Source organism: Ptychodera flava, chromosome 6, assembly GCF_041260155.1.
Source record: "Ptychodera flava strain L36383 chromosome 6, AS_Pfla_20210202, whole genome shotgun sequence".
NCBI classification, from domain to species: Eukaryota; Metazoa; Hemichordata; class Enteropneusta; family Ptychoderidae; genus Ptychodera; species Ptychodera flava.
The window spans coordinates 46,274,093-46,299,254 of NC_091933.1; the positions used below are offsets into that span (position 1 = coordinate 46,274,093).

Below are 25,162 nucleotides of genomic sequence, written 5' to 3' on the forward strand. Positions count from 1 at the left end.
GTGTCAGAGATCACACACGAGGTAAGTAATCATTTCCGTTGTCTCCTTGTGATTACCGTTAGGAGAATATCTGGATTCTCGTGACTGCAATTACAATTGTAATTGTTGGAATTCTGGAATCGGGGTCACCTGACAAGGACAGACCTTAAAGGAATTGGCACGTCTCCACAAAACCCCCGAAGTCCGACATCAAACATGCCTGGCTGGACAAGTCATCGAAAAATCCAGGGGAAGAAATCAAAGAGTTTTTCCATGCAGCATTGGGTGTTTTGTATTTGATTCGAATAGCGACCTAACAGACGTCTTCGTACTACATACGAAACAAATTAAACAAAACAAAATACTCAACTCTCCCTAAAAATCGGGCTGCAGTTCCAATTACATGCGTTAGTCAGAAGTCAGGCAAATATTGTAGACCATCAATAGTATGTCATCGACAGCAAGCCATAAACCAACTAAACGACTTTTCAGAACGACCTTTTTAGAACGACTATTGATCGATCAACCTATTATCAAATACAACATGTGACAATAACGCTATGGTGTCAAAAGGACCGGGGATTAAATGAATCGTAAATTTTGGATGGAGGAAGAAATGAGACGGTCCTGAAAATTTGGATTGTGTTTTCGAAGGAGTTTTATTTATTCACGCAATTACCCTCCCTGCCTCGATATCGAGTTGTTTGGTAAGTATACAGTCCTAAGTGACTGTACCTGTGACAAGTTTTGAATTGTTCTTTTCTTTCAGCGTATGGACTACATCAGCGTGGAAAACCAAGTATTTGGCTTGTCAACACATGCACAGGCTATAAAAACATTATCATGCATATCGCTATTGAGAGAATTCTTGTCCGAACGTGTTTTCATCAGTTGCGATACGTCACACTCGGTCTGTAGTGAAAATTTGGTCATTTCAATGTAATGAAGGAGTAACCGAGCATGTGCAGTTGGTACCCTAAACAAACCCACAAACAAACGTTTCACCGAAAAATAAATCATAAGAACATAATTTCTAGGTTGTTTTCAAATGCCCGTTGAAGTTTATAGGGCTGTCGTTGATGTTATAGGGCCGTCGTTGATGTTATAGGGCTGTCGTTGATGTTATAGGGCTGTCGTTGATGTTATAGGGCTGTCGTTGATGTTATAGGGCTGTCGTTGATGTTATAGGGCTGTCGTTGATGTTATAGGGCTGTCGTTGATGTTATAGGGCTGTCGCTGATGTTATAGGGCTGTCGTTGATGTTATAGGGCTGTCGTTGATGTTATAGGGCTGTCGTTGATGTTATAGGGCTGTCGTTGATGTAATAGGGCTGTCGTTGATGTTATAGGGCTGTCGTTGATGTTATAGGGCCGTCGTTGATGTTATAGGGCTGTCGTTGATGTTATAGGGCTGTCGTTGATGTTATAGGGCTGTCGTTGATGTTATAGGGCTGTCGCTGATGTTATAGGGCTGTCGTTGATGTTATAGGGCTGTAGTTGATGTTATAGGGCTGTCGTTGATGTTATAGGGCTGTCGTTGATGTTATAGGGCTGTCGTTGATGTTATAGGGCTGTCGTTGATGTTATAGGGCTGTCGTTGATGTTATAGGGCCGTCGTTGATGTTATAGGGCTGTCGTTGATGTTATAGGGCTGTCGTTGATGTTATAGGGCTGTCGTTGATGTAATAGGGCTGTCGTTGATGTTATAGGGCTGTCGTTTGATGTTATAGGGCTGTCGTTGATGTTATAGGGCTGTCGTTGATGTTATAGGGCTGTCGTTGATGTTATAGGGCTGTCGTTGATGTTATAGGGCTGTCGTTGATGTTATAGGGCTGTCGTTGATGTTATAGGGCCGTCGTTGATGTTATAGGGCCGTCGTTGATGTTATAGGGCTGTCGTTGATGTTATAGGGCCGTCGTTGATGTTATAGGGCCGTCGTTGATGTTATAGGGCTGTCGTTGATGTTATAGGGCCGTCGTTGATGTTATAGGGCCGTCGTTGATGTTATAGGGCCGTCGTTGATGTTATAGGGCTGTCGTTGATGTTATAGGGCTGTCGTTGATGTTATAGGGCCGTCGTTGATGTTATAGGGCTGTCGTTGATGTTATAGGGCTGTCGTTGATGTTATAGGGCCGTCGTTGATGTTATAGGGCTGTCGTTGATGTTATAGGGCTGTCGTTGATGTTATAGGGCCGTCGTTGATGTTATAGGGCCGTCGTTGATGTTATAGGGCTGTCGTTGATGTTATAGGGCTGTCGTTGATGTTATAGGGCCGTCGTTGATGTTATAGGGCTGTCGTTGATGTTATAGGGCTGTCGTTGATGTTATAGGGCTGTCGTTGATGTTATAGGGCCGTCGTTGATGTTATAGGGCTGTCGTTGATGTTATAGGGCTGTCGCTGATGTTATAGGGCTGTCGCTGATGTTATAGGGCTGTCGTCGATGTTTATAGGGCTGTAGTTGCTATCAGCTCGATAAGATCCGCGAACAACACTACTCAGTGACTTCGCAACAGTATTGCAGCATATATTTTGTGAGGCAAGCAAATTCGTCATGCATATACCTGTGCGTGTAGAATTCGGTGGTAAAGTTTTGGTTTATTGCACACGTCACTTCATATTTGACAGAGCCAGAAACGCTTCAACCATAAACAACTGGAAGGGGCTTTACCTGTCGTCTTTTAACCTCAGCGCCTTGCCAAAGCAGTGACCGGCGATAATAGAACGTACGTGATCATGTTTCTCTATTATATCGAGTGTCAACCACTCAGTCAACACTACATGCCAATATCTGCGTTATTAACCACGTGATTTTCGCGTGAGTAGAAAAGTGGCACAATCACTTGCGTTAAATAACGGTAAAAAGTTATGTGTTGTATATTTAGTGATTACTTATTACTCTAATCTATCATGTGTACCGCAGCAAAACCTTTCGGCTGACTCGCAGCGTGTTTGCAAGGTTATATCTGATTGGTCGATTGTCACTATTCACAGCCACTTAGGGAGTCTATTTGTATTGTTTTCATTATATTGGTAAGATTCAGCCACCCAATTGGATAACAGCTTCGAAATCGCTGCGAGTCGGCCCAAACCTTTCGGCAAAAGCGCAATAGTTGTAAATATTGATAATATTTTTGTTTACTCTTTAGCTGTAAATTTGAAACTGTGTTCGTTGAAATTATTCTTTAAAGTGTGTATTTTTCAAGTACTCTTCTCTCAAAATTACGTTGAAATACAATTTACTATGCGTTCTGCCAGAAAGGGGCATTGGATACTACATTCATGATACTGGCCACAAACGAATCCAAGTCCTGACATACATATAATTCAATCGTCAGCTATGACACTGAAGATTTCACGCATGCAGGCTGTGTACAGTGGTTGAACGACGGGCAGTTCGTTACTATTTGGGTGTAAAACAGGATAAAAATGCTGTAAAATGATCGAAAAGTTACACATCATGGAGCTTTAAAGAAACGTTGGGGTTTCTCACCACCCTTCGTAGTGTTCTTCCCTTAATGTACTCTGAGATAGGTATTCGGGCTCCCAAATATTCTTCTTTCTGATCTACCACTTGTGGGGGCTCATTTTAAAGCTCTTGGGGTAAGAAAAGTTTTCATAGTCTTAGTTTTTCGAAAATCGAATATTTATTTTTTTTCATAGAGTTAACATGGAGATAGCGGCCATTTTGAATTTGAAATGTCGATAAATGTTAGGTAATTTGCTTCTCTGGTACCAAACTTGGCATGGTGACCTCTGATTTTTATTCTTGATTTGGTAAGATTATTGTTGAAAGTTCCATTGAGGATAGTTTGAGCAAAAGGTTAATCTTTCACTTTCGAGGCTCATACAACCTTAATGTAAACTTTCTGTCAGTAGATAGATGCTGAACTTATCGAAGAGGATGACGACGATAAATTGACTTACAGGAAATCAACGTGAGCGGCTGGCAGTACACGAATATGATTTGGTTGACAGCGGAGAGTGAGATCGATGATAGAAAGTACAAATTATTGGAAATGCGTCAGCTGTCGTCTGCTCGTTGGCAGTAGATAAAATATGAATCGCTTGATAGCAGAGAGATTGCACGTGTGCTTTGATTGACAGTCGTCTGATATGATTTCATTCGTGCAGTAGACAACAGTGAATTAATCTACAGTAGAATGATATGAAGTAGAATAAGCCTTCATCAACTTCCAAAAGATATGGAATGGACGGCAGAAGAATGTGGAGGAGACAATCTCATAGATGCAGAGGATTTTGAAACTCAATGACGGTATTGATTCGTTTCCACAGCTACACACGCTTTGTTTATTCCTAATATAGGTATCCCTAGTTCATACGACAGCTCACGGATAACACCAGTGACATCGACAAATGACCACACTATATAATCAATAAACGATGCACTCACCACCTATTGAACATATTCACCGTTCATACGTTACATAATAGCTGATCTCGCTACCAACTCGACTACATTAATTCAATGTAAGTATCCAAGGGGCAGATGTTTAGTACACGACTTCTACCAATTATCTGTTACCTAGCAACCGGTGGCTGATCACGCTGTGGACATTCGATCATATTCATGCTTTCACAGTAATAATGCCGTCTTTTTACTGATCAAGAAGAAAGGGCATATCAACCGATCTAGCTTTATTGTTTCAAAGCCAATTTAAACGCCTGTCTGTATGATAGCCAATCATCTATCTCTCGATAATTACGTCACATAATGTATTTGTGTGTATACATTGGCACAGCTCATGTAAGACTTGTAATGGTTATATTACAATGCATGTAAATATTTTCTGTATCACCACCCAGTGACAACACCCGATTGTAAAGATCCTCTACAAGAGGAATGAAATCCTTTGATAAAAGGGTAGCTAGTGCTGTCCTTAGAAAATCCGAGAGCATTGCTATAGACACTCTGTGACGGTATAGTACCGGAGACATTGACATGCGAACAATGAAGTATAATCTGGCTGCAAGCAATATAGTTCTGCTATCGATTTATATTTCAATTCAGGTTTCAATTTAAACCGTATCGCCATCCTTTCAATCAACGCATCATGGATTTCTAGTTTAGAGTGCCCCATCTCGTAAATTATATCTGTGTAGAGCAGGAACTTGCCACTGGATTCAAAGAACAAGATTGTCTGTTAGTTTATGTCATATAGGCAGTTCATATTATTGATTGAAAATGATGATCACCAGGTGTAGGTCATGTCAGCCGTGTTGCATGGCTTTTAATATAAATAACGGATTTGTTTTGGAAGGAAACCCATAGGACTGGTTGTTCAAACCTAGTGATGACCGGTTACCCTGGAGACTGTCTCACGTTCATGACAGTGACGATGGTGGTGATGATGATGATGATGATGATGATGATGATGATGATGATGATGATGATGATGACGACTACAATGGTGAGGACGAGGAGGAGAATATTGCTGTTGTTGTTTTGGATATGATGATGATGATGATGATGATGATGATGATGATGATGATGATGAAGCACAGGAGGAGGAGGAGGAGGAGTATAATGATGATGACTACTACTATAATGTTCTCCGCCGAGATTTTAGATGCCGGCGACAAACATTGTAAATGATTACTCTTTGCAAAAAATAAATTATCAGACATGACACCATGATAGCTTGAATAGAGTAAACGAGCTCACATTACCTCCACTAACTGAGCCCACAGAGGGCAGTTGTCGCGTCCTGGATAGTGAAAAACAATCAGGCAATGCAATCTACGTACCGAACAGAAAGACATGTGATAGGTGTCATTGCACTGAATTGCAAAGACTTCGTTGCTGACGTGAAAAACCATTAGCATTTTAGCAAGGAGTTGAAGATGGTAAAGCAATAGCAGGGTCCAAGATCGATACACAGGTCAAAGGTCACACTCTATGTCAGCACATTGGGTTGAACCACTTCTCCTATTTTATAAGAGAGATCGTATATTTTTCCCCGTCCACGATCGATGGCTGTCTTCCGAAACAATTGAATCGTTGAGATCACTAGTATCCGCAACTGCTAATGGAGTGTGTTGATTAATACAACGTTCTGATAAGTCGTAAAAGGTAAGCCGTGTCTGCCCTTTGGCGAATCAATTTCTCCTGTTCCATATAGCTGACTACTTTGACTTTTACGCCCAGTACACAGTGGTGGCAGCTTCGTGACCATGTTTACAACTCGCACTCCGATCAATATGGCGGTCTGTTGTAGGCCTATTTGCCTTTGTTTCACTCATACATGTCCATCACTCCCTTGTACAGTCTGTAAAACGGTTCATTTGAGATTGTCCATTCGTAACCTACGTAGCGTAGCTTTTTCAGGTTGGTCCTTCCTGTATCGTTGTTGAAAACGGGACCCCTTCTATAATGGCCTTCCACACAGCGATAAATTCGCCAACGTGCCTCTCAGACCCAAGCCGCGTGTTGTCGATGCCATTGCCGGTGTGCAGTCGACGAACTGCGTACTCATATAGCCCTGCGTACCGTGCTGTGTGTTTCGGGCGTAAACACACAGCACAGTACGCAGGGCTACGTACTCATAGGTCTCGGAGCACGTTTCTTATTGAAATACAGTCAACATGGGTGAGTGGTTTCATATCAATGATTGCATCCTGTTAAAACTCCTTCGTACAAACCATTGTAAGCTTTGACCTTGAATCAAATCAGTCACTAGCGTACTTATTGAATGTCGGTGAATCGTCACAAAATATTTTAACGAGCCGACGGTTGAGAGGGGAATGTTGCTATTTGCAGAGCGTGGAAGGACGGACTATTTGACGGTCACATGCATGATGTCCGACCTGAGACAATCTTCCCTTGTTGCTCAGTAAAGCTATTATATATGTTGCTGCCGTTCTAAGGACAGTTGCGAGAAGCGAATATGGGTGGACCATTTGATATTGGGGGAGGGGATTGAAGATTGACCCTGGAGAATTTTTGTTTTCTCCCTGCTTCACCAGGAATCATTTTTTGCAACTGTGCGAATTCTAGCATCTTTGTTTTCACATCCCTTCTCAGAAGAATCTATTTTTTTCGCGTGCATATGCGTGCTGAAATGCCAACAATATTTGCTGTTCTTTTTAAAGATGCTTTTCTTCATATGACAAAACTGAATGAGGAAAGAAATGTAGAGCGGCACAAAAGTTTACATGGAACTATAGGCAAACATCATCTGTTTCAGAATGCCAGAAAGGTGGAAAGAAGATAGAAGCCTCCTTTACTACAGCAAAATTACTGATGGAAACCAAGTGTAAGAAAAGCACTGCCACTGTCAGTGATAAAGTTTGTTCCAGCATGTGGCACAACCCGACTAAGGATTTGAAAGACTACGAATGTATAGAAGTAGTTGAATACTGAAATGACACTTGGTGGTGGTGGTAGTTAGGAGGGTGTGTCCCCTTCCTGATAGAGAACAATTGAATTTGAAAATATTAAAATGGGATTATTTGGTGGCCATCTTGAATAGCTTAAGGAATTTACTTGGAGACTGAAAATATATTAGACACGAAAGGATTTCTAATTATTACCTTGTCATTTGAGACAAGTGAATCCGAAAACGGAAAAATATTTACTTTTTCACTAATGCAAAGAAAGCAAGATGCATTTTTTGCATAAGTCTATATCAAAGAATTTCTTGGGATTTCTAATGTTTCAAGAGTTGATGTGATACATTAGTTCATATTGAGGTATGGCTATTCATTTTGGAATGCAGCTTCTATGATAGTATTCGGATGTTAACAGTTCTATCCTACATGTTTTGAAACACAAACTAAATCATAAATTAGGGACATAAATTAGGGACAGTATAAGTAGGTATATTTTATGGCAAATTCTTGCATCATTGTCCAACCCTCAACACACTGAATTGCAAAAGTTGTGCTTAAAGTTGCTAGAAATTGGAAAAAGAGTAGTATCTCTGTATGTACAACAAATACTTTTGATGACAAGTCATGATAAACCTGGCACACCATTGTAAATAACAGCAATGGACACATGATATGCAGTGCAGGCTGTGTGGACAAGCTGAATTAAGTTTGGTTTTTTGGGGTTTTTTTTTAATTTAATCTCGAACCAACAGGTTGCCCCAATAATAGGTTCGTTTGAAAATAAAAATATAATACAAAAACGAAAAGTATATAACAGTTACAACGTAAACAAACAGACAGGAGAATTCACATAAGAAAAAGCAAAAAAACAGCAATAAAGCGAAAGATACACAGAAATACATCCAGATAAAAGTAATTATTCAGAAAAAAGGATCTTACATAATCCATGACGAAAATCACTGAAGTCATTAAAAATATCTAAATTTTGCTTGTTACAGATAGAATTAAAATATGTCTGAGATCGTGATAAAAATGAGTGTTTCAAGATATTCGTACGTGCTGACACTGGTCTGAAAAGAACAGCACGACGCAATGTAAAAGCAGGAACGTTAAAATGAATCTGTGCAAGAACATCTGGTACACTATAAACCGAGTGAAGGATTTTATAAAGAAAACGAGTGTCTAAAAATTTTCGCCTGTTCTCCAATGTGGGAAGGCGAAATTCATAACATAGGTTACCAAACAGAGCCCTTTAGTAAGCCATCGATGAACGGAAACAAAGATACTTGATAAATTTTATTTGGACTCTTTCTAATTTCTTTATTAAATATAATTGATGAGGGGACCAGATGGGTGAGCAGTATTCAACGTGGCTTCTGACGTAGGAGACATACAATGTTTTTAAAACTTTGATGCTATTAAAATATTTACAAGAACGCTTGATAAATCCAACATTTTAAAAGCCTTTGAAAACAATATTCAAGATATTTTCAGGAATAAGGATGAGCAACTGTAACGTAAGCACAACAAATGAATAATGCTATGTAATATTTCAAATTGAAACTCTGGATAAAACAACAGCAAAAGTGATAGTTAAAATATTAGTCGGTGAGGGCATTAATGAACAATAATGAAATATAATGAATTGAGATGATATGAAAATGTCATGACCAAAGGGTGCATCGAAAATGAAAGATTTTATGAAAATAACATGCCCGAAGGGTGCGCTGGTGTTGAAAGATACTGTGAAAATGGTGTGCCGGAAGGGCACGCCGAAAATCAGAGATGTCATAAAACGGAGCGCCCCGGAGAGCGAGCCGAAAATTTTAAGTAAAGACTTTAAGTAAATGTCCATATTATTTTTACTCTGTATCTGCTGGCATTTTTATTGTTTTGCCATGCTTAGTCGGATTTTTTCAAAGGCAACCTCTCGGAGTCTTTTCCCCACTAAATCTGCCAACCCCCAGGATATCAAATGGTCCACCCCTTACTATTTTATTCCGTGCAATTGCAATTGCAGGTAGTGTTGTCGCGTCGATGATATATGTATTGATTATTTGCTGATAGCGATGATAAAAGTGGTTTATCAGTAACAGAGTATTTCAGTCGTTAACGGAGATTTCAGTCGCCCCATCTCAACCATCGCGTCCCCATGTCTAACAATTTGCTTGCACGGTAACATAAGACAGCCATACAGATATTTACCAAAGAATGCCAAACAATTTATCATGATAAATTCATTTTTGAAGGATGTCGCATTTATACGACCTTCAAGTAGCGGTAGTAAATTGTCCGCTGTTCGAGATGTAAATGAAATGCCGAGTTAAAAATTGAATGGAACAGGATGCCGGCTATTCATCGAATTATTACTTATGAAATATACAGAAACAGTGCAGTGATGCAGACAATCCGTCTGTTTGCCGCCCAGAATCCTGCTGTAAACTGCAAAGTCAGCTCGTGTATCTCTCTTCCCATGCCGCGATCGGATATGCGGAAAGATGGTTGAGATATGTTTGGTCATGTATATGTCTACACAGCCGATGTAAGTACATTGTTTTGTTCTCTGAACTCGATCCCTGGAGGACATGCCGCAAATCTCATGTTGTTTTTGTTTTAATATTACATGGTGTCTTTTTATTTCGACAAGTCACGTGCTTTATTATCTGCTGACAGAGGCCGTAACGTTACGTAGCTATGACTGAACAACCGCAGGCGGAGGACATTGCTAACCGATACCTCTAGACGGCAAATGTGCTCCGAAACTCCAATTTTAATTTAGTTAAACTATGGACATAATCAATCGTTTTATAGTCAAACCGTGTGTCTTTAAACTATGACCGGCAACAAAATGCATATTCAATCTATTGTTCCATATTATACCAAACAGTCGTGCGTCATTTTCCGTAAAGTAGGCCATGGCAAGTAGACTCGTTCACAATTAGAACATTTCATTACATGACATGGAATATTTAACAGAAAACTATTTGTAACTAAATAACTATAATATAATATGCAATGTCGGACAAGACACCATCGTATAACATAATGCCTGTTAGTACAAAATACTATCATGTAGTGTGATGTAATATGAATACCAATTGTTAGTATTAATGTTTTGTGGCATTCCTTCGTTCTGTGGAATGTGATCTGTCGACAGTCGGTAGCTTTCCAATCAGTATCATTAATTTATCTTTGTATGTAGAATCTGTTCATGAACGTGCAACTTTTGGTGAATTATGTCTTCAAAACTCTGCAGATGGCGCCTCATGTAGAGAGACACACAGACGCAAGGCATGCGAAGACCCGCGTACTTGAAAAGTGGGTCATATTCAACGACTACCCTGTTTGCCGACAGACTAGTCGAGTAGCACTAATCAACTTCGACCGAAGCAACGTGTATTGTATCATTCCTTTCTGATTCCAAACCGTTTGAGTAGGTTTTCTTTCACAGGGATGCAAATAGTAGTATCTATAATCGCCTCTCCTAGGTGCATTTAAATCAATACTACATCCTTTAGTCGAGTGTTTGAATACCAAATCGGTGCTTTGCTATATACGCTAGAATTTACGATCTACACCCAGCCATCTGGCGTACACTACAAATGTGAACAACCTCGCAGCGTGGACTGTGACACGTCTCGCTTTATGGTGTTTGCTTCTTTAATTCGCTCAGGGACAACGTGCAATTGAAAGTAGTTGTACATGAGAAAACGTCGTGACTTGGATCACATAAATGGACAAGATTCATAAGGTCAAAACCACATTAATCACTCCATTATGATCGAGTGGATCTTCAGCGCTTTGTACCTTCACTCATTATACTTACATTGTAACGTTGCACACTCTACAGTTTCGACATTTGAGTTGGTGCTTGAATTGATGTTTGTATTATATATAAGGGAATATTTTTCAAGTATCGTCCTGATATCAGTCTTATAACTTCTGTACGCTACATAATAGACGGTGTAGGTCCACTTTCTATGGTTTCATCTCTCCATCATACCCGTCTTTGCTGTTGAATGAGCCTGCCTTCGCCGACGGGGAATGAAAGAACATCTGTAATTTGCAGAGACATCTTGCCGGTACTTTCGTTTACGTCAACACTTTGCATACTTCACCACGGAATGTATCCTCAAGAACGTTGAATTCTCAAGTCTTGCAAAGTAGTCAGAAATCAAGACATAATGGCATAATAAAGTGAAATCAAGATATAATGGCATAATAAAGTGAAATCAAGATATAATGGCATAATAAAGTGAAATAACAATGGCATGACCGAGAATCGTTAACTTCAAAGAGAAAATGTTCCATTCATTTCACTTAAAAAGGCCCATTGGCATGGTCATACTAAATGTCCCTTAAGTGTGCCATAAAGGACTTTGTGACGTATGACACAAGGGTCGTAAAAGCCATGTCTAAACTTGATCGATGTACTCTACGAGGACATTTTGGTATTTATTATCACAAATGTGTACTGGCATATTTTTACAGTAACTTTTCTTGTAATGCACACGTTGCCGCCATCATGTCGTTTTATTCAGCATAAAGCCTAGTAAACTCTTTTGCTTCCACTCAAAATTCCAAAGAGTACTCGGTTTAGGTAAAATGCGCCTCGGGGACAAATATTCTGACCCTCAAATTTTTTTTTCAATATTATTCTGATATACCACTTGTGGGAGCTTATTTGAAAGCTTCTTCGTGTTTGAACAATTTTCACAGTTCTAGATTTTTGAAAATCGAAAATTATAATTCCTCCATAGAGTTAATACAGGGCTGGCGTTCATTTTAAATTTCAACTACCGGTTGATATTTGGTAATTTGTTTCTGTAGGACCAAACTCTGCACGGTGACCCATAATTTTTATCTTGATTCGGTAAGAGAATGGTTGAAAGTTTCATTAAGGAAAGTTTGAGCAAAAGTTTAAGTCTCTCACTTTCGAGGGGCATACTAGCTTAAAACACACGCACACTCGAGTAAGAATCAGTTGGCCTTTTTTATAGTTTCTTATACAACACGTACCATAATGTTGCAGCTATACGGTACCATAGAACGAACGTCAGCGCATTCAAGTTGTTTAAAAGTTTGTGAAATGATGATTGCTGTATCATGCATTTTGTAGCAATTTAACAGTGAAGGCTTGAATTCACGACAGAACATTGTTAACAACGGGAAATTATGTAAGGAAAGTTTACGGGTTTTCCCCTCAAAAAATTCTGAAATTGGACGCAAAACAAGAATTCACTTACTTTGGCCTTACAAGTATTCTAGGAACACTGAAATTTGCATTAATATGACATCAGCCATGCTGATGACGTAGGAGAGTGGCCACTTAGAATTTTGAAATCAGTGCAGGGAGGGCCGCCGGTGACGAGTTGTGAATTGTTCTAGTATTTAATACCGTGTACGATGTGATAATTAAAGAACGTAGTCAGCGTTCGACTTATCTCCCGTCTTTCTGTGAAAATATTTCAGACATCCGGGCGCAATACATCAACTGACATTTTCAATTTCACTTTATTTCTGCAGGAGTAGCGAGCACTTCTTCACCGCCGCGTTGCCATGGTAACGTTCCTGCCTTCTATCGTCTTCTTGTCGCACTGCCTCGTTGTCGTGACAACAAGGAGTAAGTTCATCCACCATATTGCAACTTCATGGTCACACACTTTTATGACTCTGTATCTGGAAATTGTCTTTGTTGAAATGCAACACTCTATTGGCCTTTGACCGTGAAATTGACTGAGCAAGTCTTGTAAGCCGTTAAGATTTGAAAAATCTTGAGTGTATCGGGTGACGTGACCTAAATTAAAATGAATGAGATTTTTTCCAATGAAATAAGAAGGAATATATAACCTTCCAATCTGTACTGAGTATCTTTGTTTAGTTCGAGAAACAAGAGTGTTAGCAGGATAGAATTCATCCAACGGTTGCCGCTGTCTATGGATTTACATGTAGTCATCAGAACTGATCCCAATGGCAGCTACAGATGATTAGCATTTAATTATAGATTGTAGATTCATTTCGGATCAGCCATGGTGCCATATTGTTAAGCCTTGTAGAAAATGTCAGCGTAATAATCTCCATACGACCAGAAATAGGTTTGCAATGGAGATCTTCAAATGAAATGTACACAATGCCCATCTCACTCCAGATAACGGATAATGTGAGCAGAGTAGAATTACTAACGAAATAACATTTTGTGACAAATTGAAGGCATTATTTATATAACTTTATTTTCAGACTGACCTTTATCCTGTTTCCGTCATACAGAGCATTTATTTTGAAGAAAACTAGCTCGATACAGTGAGATCCGTATGGAAAATTTAACTCTTCCATTCAATTATCGTGGAAGACTGCGCTGTGCGCAATTTAGGCGATTTTCATGATACTATAATTTCTTTCATGGCCAACGTTTCATATTAATTTTCCTTCTTTTTGTTCTTACCGCGATTTATTTATTTCCATCTGTTTGATCACTCAATTGGATCAGTGCTGAATAACATTACATCTTACAAAATTAAGTACTAGAGAAACACCTCTATGCATCACGTCTCTTAAACAGTATAAAATGACAATTCGATGTAAAAAGAATCGTTTCGGTTCTATTTTTACACATAGATATTTTTAATCAGCGCATCAGTTTTAAAAGTTTTACCGTCACGAGTATTCATGATCAGCACGTACCCCTTTATAAATGCCCTTCATCAACCTCAGTATCGCTGTATTATCTATTCTTCCTGTCGGACGGCAAAGCCGTAGTTATCCTATCTCTGCAGTTCATTAAAATGTCTTATTTACAATTAGAGTTAACCTATGTACATAAATCATCAAGTGGGGCATCTTTTAAAAGATCCTATTATAAGATAAAGTGATTTAGGCCTACAATGATCTTCGATGTTTTTAGCTACTTTGAAATTTCAATTACAGAGAATTGTATAGTGCATATTATTGGCATGTGATGCTATGTGTGTAACTTGATAGGAAGCATTGTATCCTGTCTTTGTCAATGACCTGATGACTGTGTAATGACCTCAACCAAATACAGACAATCATTGTGGATATCACTTGCATTTTACACGTTTGCCGCCATGTTACTGTTTTTTGGGTTTTTTCCAGAATCGAACAACACGCTGTGGCCGGATGACAACTTTGGTGGCTGTGACGTCGTTGGCGGTTGCAAACACGGCGGCACATGTGTATTCAACGTCTGTCTCTGCACAGATGGTTACTATGGGTTCCGATGCGAGTACGGTGAGTAGGCGACAACGGAGTCCTGCTTCTCCGTTATCTGTTGAAGTTATCGCGAGAGAATGACGTGACCTGAAAGGGGAAACGAGAGCAATGATGAATTGTGGCGCGATCGATGCAGATTACGGGGTTCAAACAATGATATTTTTATCATCCAAACTGTGACACTCATAACAGTCAAGACGTCCCGTGACTGCATGGATTCAAATTGACCCATGGGTACATCTGTTTTTCAAGTCTGTTGTACGTCATCTCATAACTCATATGTGATCACACAACCAAATGTGTTTCATATGGTCTTCCGCACACCCTTCGTTCCTAAAGAAAAATGCTTCAGAGCTACGTTCGGGGTTACCGCCTTCGCAGAAACTCGATGACCCCCATTTGGAATATTGCGATGGACGAGTGTTGTCAGAATATCATCTTATAAGTTCCATTTGTTTGTTGATGAGATAATTGATCAGATTCTGACAGTCTCGCCATTACCCGCGACGTGCTCTTTGATAGTGTATGACTCATTCTCTAACGAGCAAGGCTGATTCTACAGATGTAAGACCTCATCAAACGATAAAACAGTGCTGAAGCAGTTCGTTTAATGCACACATCGTGTTACTATCTAGGCCGACCAGTGCAAATAGCGGTATTTTATTTCCAAATATCTCACTTGAAATTTCCGTATAAAATACAACGGTAACATCCAGTGCTGAGATTATGCTCTCAAGGAACTTGCGCACACCATAGTACAGCTGTACTTACTTAGTTAATGGATAATCCTCGAAATAGTAAAACGCACCGAGCATATTAATTCACAGTGAAGTGACATTGTCGGATTAAAAAAGAACAGGTGATATTTTTCAAGTTCACGGATCATGTTTGCCCAAATGAGCAGAAGGATCAGATGTGGAAATCGACGGGTGACACGAGGTGAACCGATTTAGATTATATGAGATTAAATGACGGGGGATTACGTAATCTAAAATTATGTCAGGATGGGAAGAAAAAAATCATAAACTAATTTTTTATGGTCATAAAACATCTCGTAGAACAAGGTTAATTCGGTTAAAATGATATTTAGATTTGGGTAATTGATGGGCTATTCGTGTCAAATAAAGTAATATAATTTACTGCTATAATGTTATACGCAGAGAAAGCATGAAACACTTGGAAACTGCCTGTAAAAGAATCTTTACATCTGAGCGATTACAATTGGTTGTGATTCATCTGAAATGGAATTCCTGATTTGAGTACTGAGAGAATTTAATGTTACTTACCAAAATTTACGACGGGTGACACGATGAAACTAATCCGTTGAGAATTCGCCTGAGTGGTTTCACACCGACCTCGTGAGCTACCTTTGAATTTAACCCATGACATTACGCAGTTGGTGGATTCGATCGATTTCGTAGCCGACAAAGCTGACATTCACTCACGTAGCGTTTTACTCGCCGGTTGACCTCTTTCTGCTCAGCAATCCTTTGAAAGGGTGTGTCATTGTCACTTTTCGTGTGACACGTTGGCGTGTCAGGATTTGAACCGTTTAAATCCGCGTTTTATTCAATATGACAGTCACAGAAGAATATACATCCTGATGAATATCATAACATGACAGTCGTTATATACTTAAACAGCATCAATGTTCATCAAAAGTGTCATCTGTAAATTAGAACCAATCTTCTAATATAACTAATGTACAAACAATATCACCTTAAATGTTGTATTTTGATTGTAAAATTGAAATTATATATAGGGACTTGACATCAAGTGACAGATACGGCATGAGAGTTAGAACCATGGCACTGTAAGCGTAATATCCTCATTACAGTATATGATGTCATCTGTATATTGCAGTTCATCTCTTGATCAATTCTGATCCATACTTTGGTCTGTAACACCTTGTTATGTTGTAGTTACAGTAAGAAAATAAATTTGACACCCACAGATCGAGCAAGCCGGTGAACGACTTCAGAACGACAGAATAGGTATGATATGGAAGCCAGACTTCCGTAGCAAGTTAATGGTGTCCGGGTCAAAGGTCAAATTTTAAGAGCTTAAATACAGCGAAGATGTGCGTAGCTTTATTCAATTTTATGTAACTACATCTGAACACAGAAGAATGGGCGTCGAATTCATTTAAATGCTATCAAAGACTCGCTGCCAGCCCATCGTGCATGATTCGAGACAAAGTAGGACAGTAGTGAATTTGAAATTTTCTGATTATAGTGTGAAAGGGACAAAGGCTAGCAAATTCATTATTTTTAATCAATTTATCATTTTTCTTCCTACATCTTAAAAAATTAAAGTACTGGCCACGCACAACACAATGCATTGTTTAAAATACAATGCCAGAGGGGCAAATTCTACTCTAAACTAAAATTCACCTGACGATTGCATCAAACGTCAATCAAAGGATGGCTATTTTGACAAGTTGGATACTGGGTATTTTGCCAGGATTTCGGGAGTGCAGTATTATAAGAAACCCTTTTTTAAAACACAGCGAAAAGACCGAACCATACATCAAAGGTTACAGGTAACGAAGCTTCAATTTACCAGTGTATGATTGAGATATATAAGTCAACCTGCCTTACACTTGTCCTGAAAATGTCCCAGGGTCCACGTTTTCAATTACGATCTCCATTCTATTCCATCTCGTCTACAGGCATCGCAGTTTTTACAGTTGAGAGTTCTTGACAAGTTAGACACATTTGGTGTGTCTGTTTGACAGCCGAATGTACAATGCGTCATTAAATCTAGCAGCTCACAGCCAACGTCCTCTCTTCCCTGGTGTACACCCATGAGGTCGTGATACCATACTCTCTGTTTGTCGCGGAAGTGTCGATCAATAATCAATAAGACTTGGTCAAATCTCTTTCAAAGGTGATATCACAGGGAATTGAGTAATCTTGTTGTTGTTGTTGTTGTTGTTTTTGTTGTTGTTGATGGTGATGATGATGATGATGATGATAATAAAAAAATATTATAAAACAATGTGTCATTCCTTGCTGTTGTTGTAGATAATTGTAAAAGAGAGCTGTCATCGTGACAAAAAAAAACGACGTAGGTCGCCCAACGTCACTCCCGTCCGGTTGTATAATAGGACGGGAGTGACGTTGGGCGACCCACGTCGTTTTTTTGTCACGATTACAGTTTTCTTTTACAATTATCTACAACATCGACAAACAACAGCAAGGAATGACACATTGTTTTTTAATATTTTTTATTATCGTCATCATCATCATCATCACCATCATCACCATCAACAACAACAACAATAACAACAACAAGAAGAAGAAGAAGAAGAAGATTACTCAATTCCCTGTGGTCATATCTCTCGCCAACGATAATTTTTTTTCTATAGGTGACTGTTTGTGAACTCTCGTTAGACCATCTCCGTACAGAAATAAATAGTAAACAGTAATGAAGCGATTACAAAAATGCTACTTCCTAGATTTATGTCGAGAAAATATATAATATAAACGCAATGAAAGCCGAGAAAAAATATAAAATAAACGCAATGAAAGCCGAATACAAAGTATTATTCTCATGTACAGCCAAGGTGACTTTGCTCCCCTTTCTCACGGGGGAGGTATGAGTCAAACTATCAAAGGCCGAAGCATGTTCGGGATCAACTGTCTCACTGAGCATGACTCCAAGAGCTCAACGAGTTCCCAAAAGGGAGGCGATCTTGCCCTCAAAGGAAAGGCCATACTCGTTCATAACTAGTTCTCATTTGTTTCAGAAACTGTCCGTCCAGACTGTAGCAACTCATATGATTGCAATCATAATGGTATGTGTGTGTCTGGATTTTGTTCCTGCAGAGACGGTTACCGTGGTGCATTTTGTGAACAGAAGGATTTTCAAGGTTCGTGGGTCAATATGATATAGGATGTTGAATTCTGACATATTTTTTTTACATTTTTAATTGTACTTTGTCGCAGTAGACAATATAAAGCCAGGTAGCAGCTTGCGTTTGCCGATTCTTTGTAACACTATCAGCGGCTATTGCCTTGCAACATTGCTTTTACCTAAATTTGTCGATTTTGACTTAAATATGTACAGCTTTCTGTACACGATGTCAGTTTTGTGTGTTTCGAATCTTTCACCTTATGCAAATACTCAAAAAGCAAAACAAACAGATAAATAAACAGCGCAACGTTTCTCCATTTTCATATAATTATCTATCCTTCAATGAGTAATATTTTCCTTGTATCCGATAGGAGACGTGTGTATCAGTATTTGTGATACCGTCCTACCTAGTAAATATACCAGTGTAACTGAATAATACTGGTCCCATTATCCCATATGAAAACAGCCATATCTTCGAAGGGGCCTTTCATATCTTTGTGAAGCACGTGGACTCCCTAGCATTGTATTGCTTTGTGAAACAGAGCAATGTGGACCCAATCTTTCAGTCTTGCTAATATGGCGATAGTTTTTCTTGTTCATGATTGGTTGCCAAGAGTCGTCAATATTATGTCATACAGGTACTGTAAGAGCCATAGGCGGTAAGCACTGGGTCATTTTGTGTTCCGGTAGTCGTATGGTTACATAGAGGTAGTTCATCAATTCACCGACATCAAGTTTTTTTTTTAATCACCATAAAGACGAACTTCTTCTGTACATAAAGTTAAATCATAGACCCTCGAGGGTCTATGGTTAAATCTTACAGACATTAAAATATTTTCAAACCTAATAAAATATTTTTGTACATTTCAGATCCCACTGATGAGTCGGATGACGTCGAGTATCACCTGGATGAAAGCTACACATCACGTGTCATCATAGTGGCAACTGTTGTGTCGTTACTTTCCATATTTGGACTTTGTTTATGCTGCATTTGCATAGCCCTCCGGCATCCTAACGCACGTACAAATGATCCGCCACAGCACAGTACACGACCTGTGATAAGAGAAGAGGGACAGTTCGGCGAAAGAAGTAGGTAACAATAAAACGTCATCGACACTTTCAAAATACTCCAGGTATTACATCATTTGTAAACATATCTCAGTTTTACGTAGTTTTGTACACGGTATAACTCTATTTACCTTTCAGCATGAAATAGATTGAACAATTGTCTCGGTAAATCCTATGTTTGAAATAGTAGTGTCCACTTTTTAATTTGAACAGATTTTATGACAATTCTCATAAACAAGAGAACATTTTCAAGAGTTAATACGTAACCATGTTTTTCAAATTGTATTTAAAAATTTGTCAAAATTAAAGACATTGGAACTGCCAGCTTTCAAAGACTTTGAGCGATTCAACTGACATCTGCAGCCAAAAGCGCGATGAAAAGAGTGCGAACGGTACACATAGTTTAGTGCAAGAGTGTGCTTTTGGAACATGACATATATCAAGCAAGTGCGCGTTGAATCCTTCAAAGTCACAACCAAAGACGCATGACGTTGTCATTGACATACAAACACACTCGTGCCAAAGCATAAAGCACGCGAGTGTGTATGCATATTCATTCCCGATTCCCTAAACGTTTGATTTGACGTAGAGAAATGTTTTTCACCGACAACGTTATGGCAACGGCTTTGCGTGTGCCTTCCCAGGAGATTATAATGCTCGATACAAGGGCACAGAAAAGTATAACGATTTCAAATGAGACCGTGCTACAGATGACAGGCATCTGTAATATACTTGACGTGTTCTAATTTTGATAGCTATTTTTGCGTCACAGCGCGATGAAATCAAATAATTGAAGTTCGGACTTTTCAACCACCAAATCAATATTCAAAGTTTCAACATACATAAATGACATAACTTTCAGTTCTGCTTTATTCACACAATTTCTGTACCATTCACTATTCTGTATCATCTGATCTCTCGTTCACCTCGCTCTCTTGCGTTCCACATACTGACGTCACTGCACAGTCAAGAATATGCGATATATACACAAACATAAGCACACACACACACACACACACACACACACACACACACACACACATATATATATATAAATATATATTTATATATATAATCTACCTATCTGACGATCGCGTGTATGCGTGAAACTCGAGTAATAGGTACCAAACATACTTGATGTGTTTTCATATTTATTATATATATATATATATATATATATATATATATATATATATATCAATCACAGATTGACAGCATTTTGAATTCCCAATATTGTCTGCAAATATTTATTCATGTGGAAAGTAACGTTAGACCGAGAGGAAAAATTCGTTGTCAAAAATTCCATAAATAAAAGACCGCTCTCAACTCATTAACTCCCATTCAACAACCCTGATTAATTCCGCCGTAGCAGCCACTAAATCTAAAATACAGGTCTGTCTTTTGCCGCAACCTGAGCATTATTCCTCAAAACCAAATTTAACTACATTTAAGCGTATTTCGTACGGTTCGTACGCCATATTGGTAGACGGCTAGTGATGTTTTGTCCTCATTTGACCCCAGGCCATTTGACTTTTCAGTTTCAATATAAAATACAGTCGGGATTGACACTCATGTAGGGATGGAAGAATTATTAAAGTACAAGAGATCACTCTATTACAGACGAGCTTGGCTAACTGATATTGTTGATGGATATGATTCATTCGTGACATTTCCATTATTTCCTGTACTCAGCATTACATTGTAATATATCGGAAAAGACACAACATGACACCGATTATGCTGAGAAGATATGCCTATTTCATAGACTGTAACTTCCACAGGGACACTGGCGCCGGCTGTACTTCATTCTATATCAAATAATATCATAAATTATATACTTTCCGATGTAGAAAAATAATGGGCATATTATGAGCGTTTGCGCGTGGCGAATTCAATATCCGGTGATCAAAATGTTTACTCTAGACTTGTGTAACAAAAATTATGGTGTGTTTGAAGATCGCATTTCGCGCATTACACGCTGTATTGTACGTATGCGATAAATTTATCTAGGCGTTTAATCCCGAAGATAATTTACTTTACTCTGTGCGTCTGATCAGTAGCCGTCCCTATTGGCGATTTTTTTCCATTTTGGTTTTTGGTTTTTACTGTCAACTGCAAGTTTTAATCCTAAGGCATGTGAGAAACACCTAGCTTGTCGAGACATCATCTATACGTGTAAAATGCATACTGGTTGTGTACGTTTGTGTGGACCAAACCTCACTCGTCAACAATAACAATGTAGCTTACACATATATAGCCTGAGTTTTTAAAGTTAATACTCTTGGAAACTGTTTTTGACATTGAAAATTGTAAAAAAAAAAACCAGAAAAAGTTACAGCTACTTTCCGTGTCACACTTTCCATTATAACAAATGTGTGAGACGATCTGTTGCTATTTATGCTTATCAAGTGAAGATAGATGAAAATTGTTCCAGAAACAAGATGTTACGAAAGACCCTTCACAGTTTAAATCAATCTTACAGTCTTCCGTACCGTAGTGAAAAATAACGAAAGAAAGCAAATTTAGAAGACGTTTTGACAGCAAATATGGATATAGAGAACATACCAGACGCAAAACTGGAAAACAGCATTCTCAATTCAAGCCACATCTAAAGTATTGTTCCAAATTCTCGGCATATTTCGACTGTACATGACTCAAGGCGATCACTTTTCTTTCAAACATTTCAGCAACGTGCGCTTATCCTCTGATTCCAAAAGTGTGTTTGTATTTCTTGTAGTGTCGAAATCATTGAGACTGATCCAGACTATTAGCTCCAAAGTAGATTTGTTCCTGGTCAGCGCGCGTCATTTCATAACCGTCGTGTCTTTTTTCTCGTATAAATGTCTTTTTTCTCGTCGTGTGGTGACCGGCCTCAATTCAAAGTTTTTATGATGCATATCCAAAAATGCTAAAATAAACCGGAAGTATTTTGCAGCCAGTGATAAAAGACAATAAAAATTGCATCAATGGTGCCAACCCAGCTTTGTTAGGAATACAAAAAGACGGAAAAAGGAAATTGCGTCATCGCATCACTTTTGCTGAATGTCAAGGACCAGAAACAAATCTTTTTTGACGAGGAGGGCTTATAATGTCCTCTTAAAAATTTTATATTTTTGATATTTTGGTTAATTGTACTTATTTTTTCTCAGAAAGGGGCCCAGTCAGAGTAGACCTATATCCGACCGAAAAGTTGTTTGCTTGTAAGATTTATCTTTGAACTAATCATTAATCAGTAATAACGACAATATATGACAACAGCGTACCTCAGAGACAATAAAAATCACCACACCTTCAATTATTAAAGGGAACAGTCGTCGGAACTGCGCCTGTGCGAGTTTCTTGTCCAGAACGGTGTATTTCGTGCACGATATTCTACATGCCCCTCATTATCATAGTTGCAATATTTAAATTATACGATGCAGATTATAATAGACATGTTTTAACTTTCATCAATCACCATCGTACCTTGGATACAGTGTTTACATTAGTGGTATGGGTCCCATACGACCTTTGAGCGCAGTTCCGACAACTGTATCCCTTTTCACTTGATACACCATAACTCGCAGGATAAAAACAATAATAGTATTCTCTGTCCGTATTTTAGGATACTCATATCGCCCATCCTGGTACCAACCATTTGAAAGTCGACGTCTCTCAAACTTGTCGGCGAATACTTTACAGTTACCGGACGGACGACGGGTGCATATACCCAGCTACCCTGACGGAAACAGCTACGACGGAGATCCAAACTCCCCGTCGCCGTACTTGCCGACACCGGATCAACCGCCGGAGTACAACAGGGTCACACAGAGACAGAGCAGCGTTCCCGAAACACCGCCCCCAACGTACGAGGCTGCAACAAGATTCAAATTTAGGGAGAATTCACAAACCCAACTGGCGATTGAGGAAGTACCGGAATGCGATGAAGTGTTTTATGGAAATGAAAACGAAAATGAGCATGAACGGACTAGGATAGAAACAAATGTGTGAGACTTTATGGGTCTCAGTACATCTCATGGAACTTCCAATTTACTTGAGAGCAATAAGTAGAGGAAACACTGTTAACAGTGTACATAACTTCAAAATGATAGATTTACCCGATTTGGTTAGTGCACGGTCCCGTGGCTGTGGTTAGTGCAAGCTAAAGGTCCTTACCGTCACTAGGGTACTCAGCATTTGTCCGAAGATGTAATGGCATTGTCTTTAGGACATGAAGACAAACAATCACAGAAGACCTCACGAGACAGCTCTGTGTGGCCCTATCATTGTTTGGCCCGTGTTCGGCAGTTCATGAGACGTCAAAATCAATATTTTATTGGGCAAACGAGATGAGGTTAAAGAGCGCGCACGTCATTTGCATAAAGTTGTGTTGCATATTATCCATGTTATGAATGTATGTAATACATATACATGGGACTTTGTGTAAGTTATAACACGACATAACGGTTGTTTCTAGTTAAAGGTAGACTTTTTGTAGAACTTGTATGTATATCTTGAACTAGTTGAGGTAGACGATGTAACTCGATGGTTAGAATATCATGAGTATTTATAGATGAAGGTAGAACTGCTGAAAGATGACAAAATTACTCTTATATGCTATTCTTGGGTTTCAGAAATGAGCAAAAGAAAACAAGACGCGGGCGTTACGGCTGATTACCGAATCAGTACAAGTTCACGTTGCCATGGCAATGAGATGTAATCCAAATGATACTTTCCAATGACGTCTTGTCTCACGTGTTTGGACGTCCTCATTTACATTTTTCTCAGTCTGTTATGAATTCTTACGTGCATCTGACGGTCAGGCTGATATAATTGCTGAGAACGACGACTCTCACAGTGGAAAATGTTGGATGAAATTAGCTTAACTGCTCATCGCCCGTAAACAAGACTCGTATGATCGAATCCTTTAACTAGACATATGCAGGTTCTATAGTGTCATATCAAATTGTAGTATCAACAATGCTCCGATTGATAATATCATTCCATCGTGAAGTTATCCGAGTCAACTCATAATCGAAACCCTGTGAACACATTCAGAGCATCATGGACTATAAACTGCTCATAGAGTTTGCACTCCCTTTCTCCATGCATTAAATGAATTGTTAGCTTGACCATAGTTGTGCTAGTCAAAAGTACAAGGTATCATTCAACGCAGATTGCCCATAGGTATGTTGTGCCGATCTCATCAGGAGTAGTTTGTTTGTTAGTATTAAAATGCTTCACCCACAGTTTATAAAGTTTTGGAATAAAACACTCACTGAAGGGAAGGACTGTACTTGAGCCTGAGGCACAGCTTATGTCAAGGCCAAATTTAGAGATACTCAGTAATGCATACGTCAATACATTTTTGCCGATAGAATACGGATGTGTGGGACACTTGTTAATTTTAACTAGGTTACGAACAAAAGCTGAGATGCAACATTTCATTTTTATCGCTATAATACTTTTCAGATTCTTCGACAAATTTTATATGTTTTTCTTATTAAGTTGAGTTGGGTACGATTGCCATTGGTTTGATGATCATTTCATTACTTCAACAGTCACATCTTTTGGATAATGCTGTGTCGATATATGTTGTCTAGTTAATATCTTATATATTGGTCTTGTGTCATTTCACAAAAGATGAAAACTTTTCTTTATTTCATAAAATTAAATTTTTTCCACGAAAAAGACCTTG

General features: G+C 38.8%; 1 protein-coding gene across 4 annotated transcripts; it reads left to right on the forward strand.

Annotated features, from left to right (window-relative positions):
* Window positions 1–25,162, forward strand: LOC139135968 (uncharacterized). 4 transcript variants are annotated; one of them, XM_070703770.1, is made up of 7 exons: window positions 5,890–6,070; window positions 12,856–12,952; window positions 14,443–14,577; window positions 16,514–16,553; window positions 18,311–18,433; window positions 19,288–19,506; window positions 23,090–25,150. In XM_070703770.1, exons 3-7 carry the CDS (start codon window positions 14,467–14,469, stop codon window positions 23,473–23,475), a joined length of 879 nt encoding a protein of 292 aa, XP_070559871.1. In that variant the 5' UTR covers window positions 5,890–6,070; window positions 12,856–12,952; window positions 14,443–14,466; the 3' UTR covers window positions 23,476–25,150. The 4 variants fall into 4 exon arrangements, with proteins under 4 accessions (XP_070559870.1, XP_070559867.1, XP_070559871.1 ...); XM_070703769.1 differs by lacking the exons at window positions 5,890–6,070; window positions 16,514–16,553 and adding an exon at window positions 1–21; XM_070703766.1 differs by lacking the exon at window positions 16,514–16,553 and having other exon boundaries at window positions 5,730–6,070; window positions 23,090–25,162.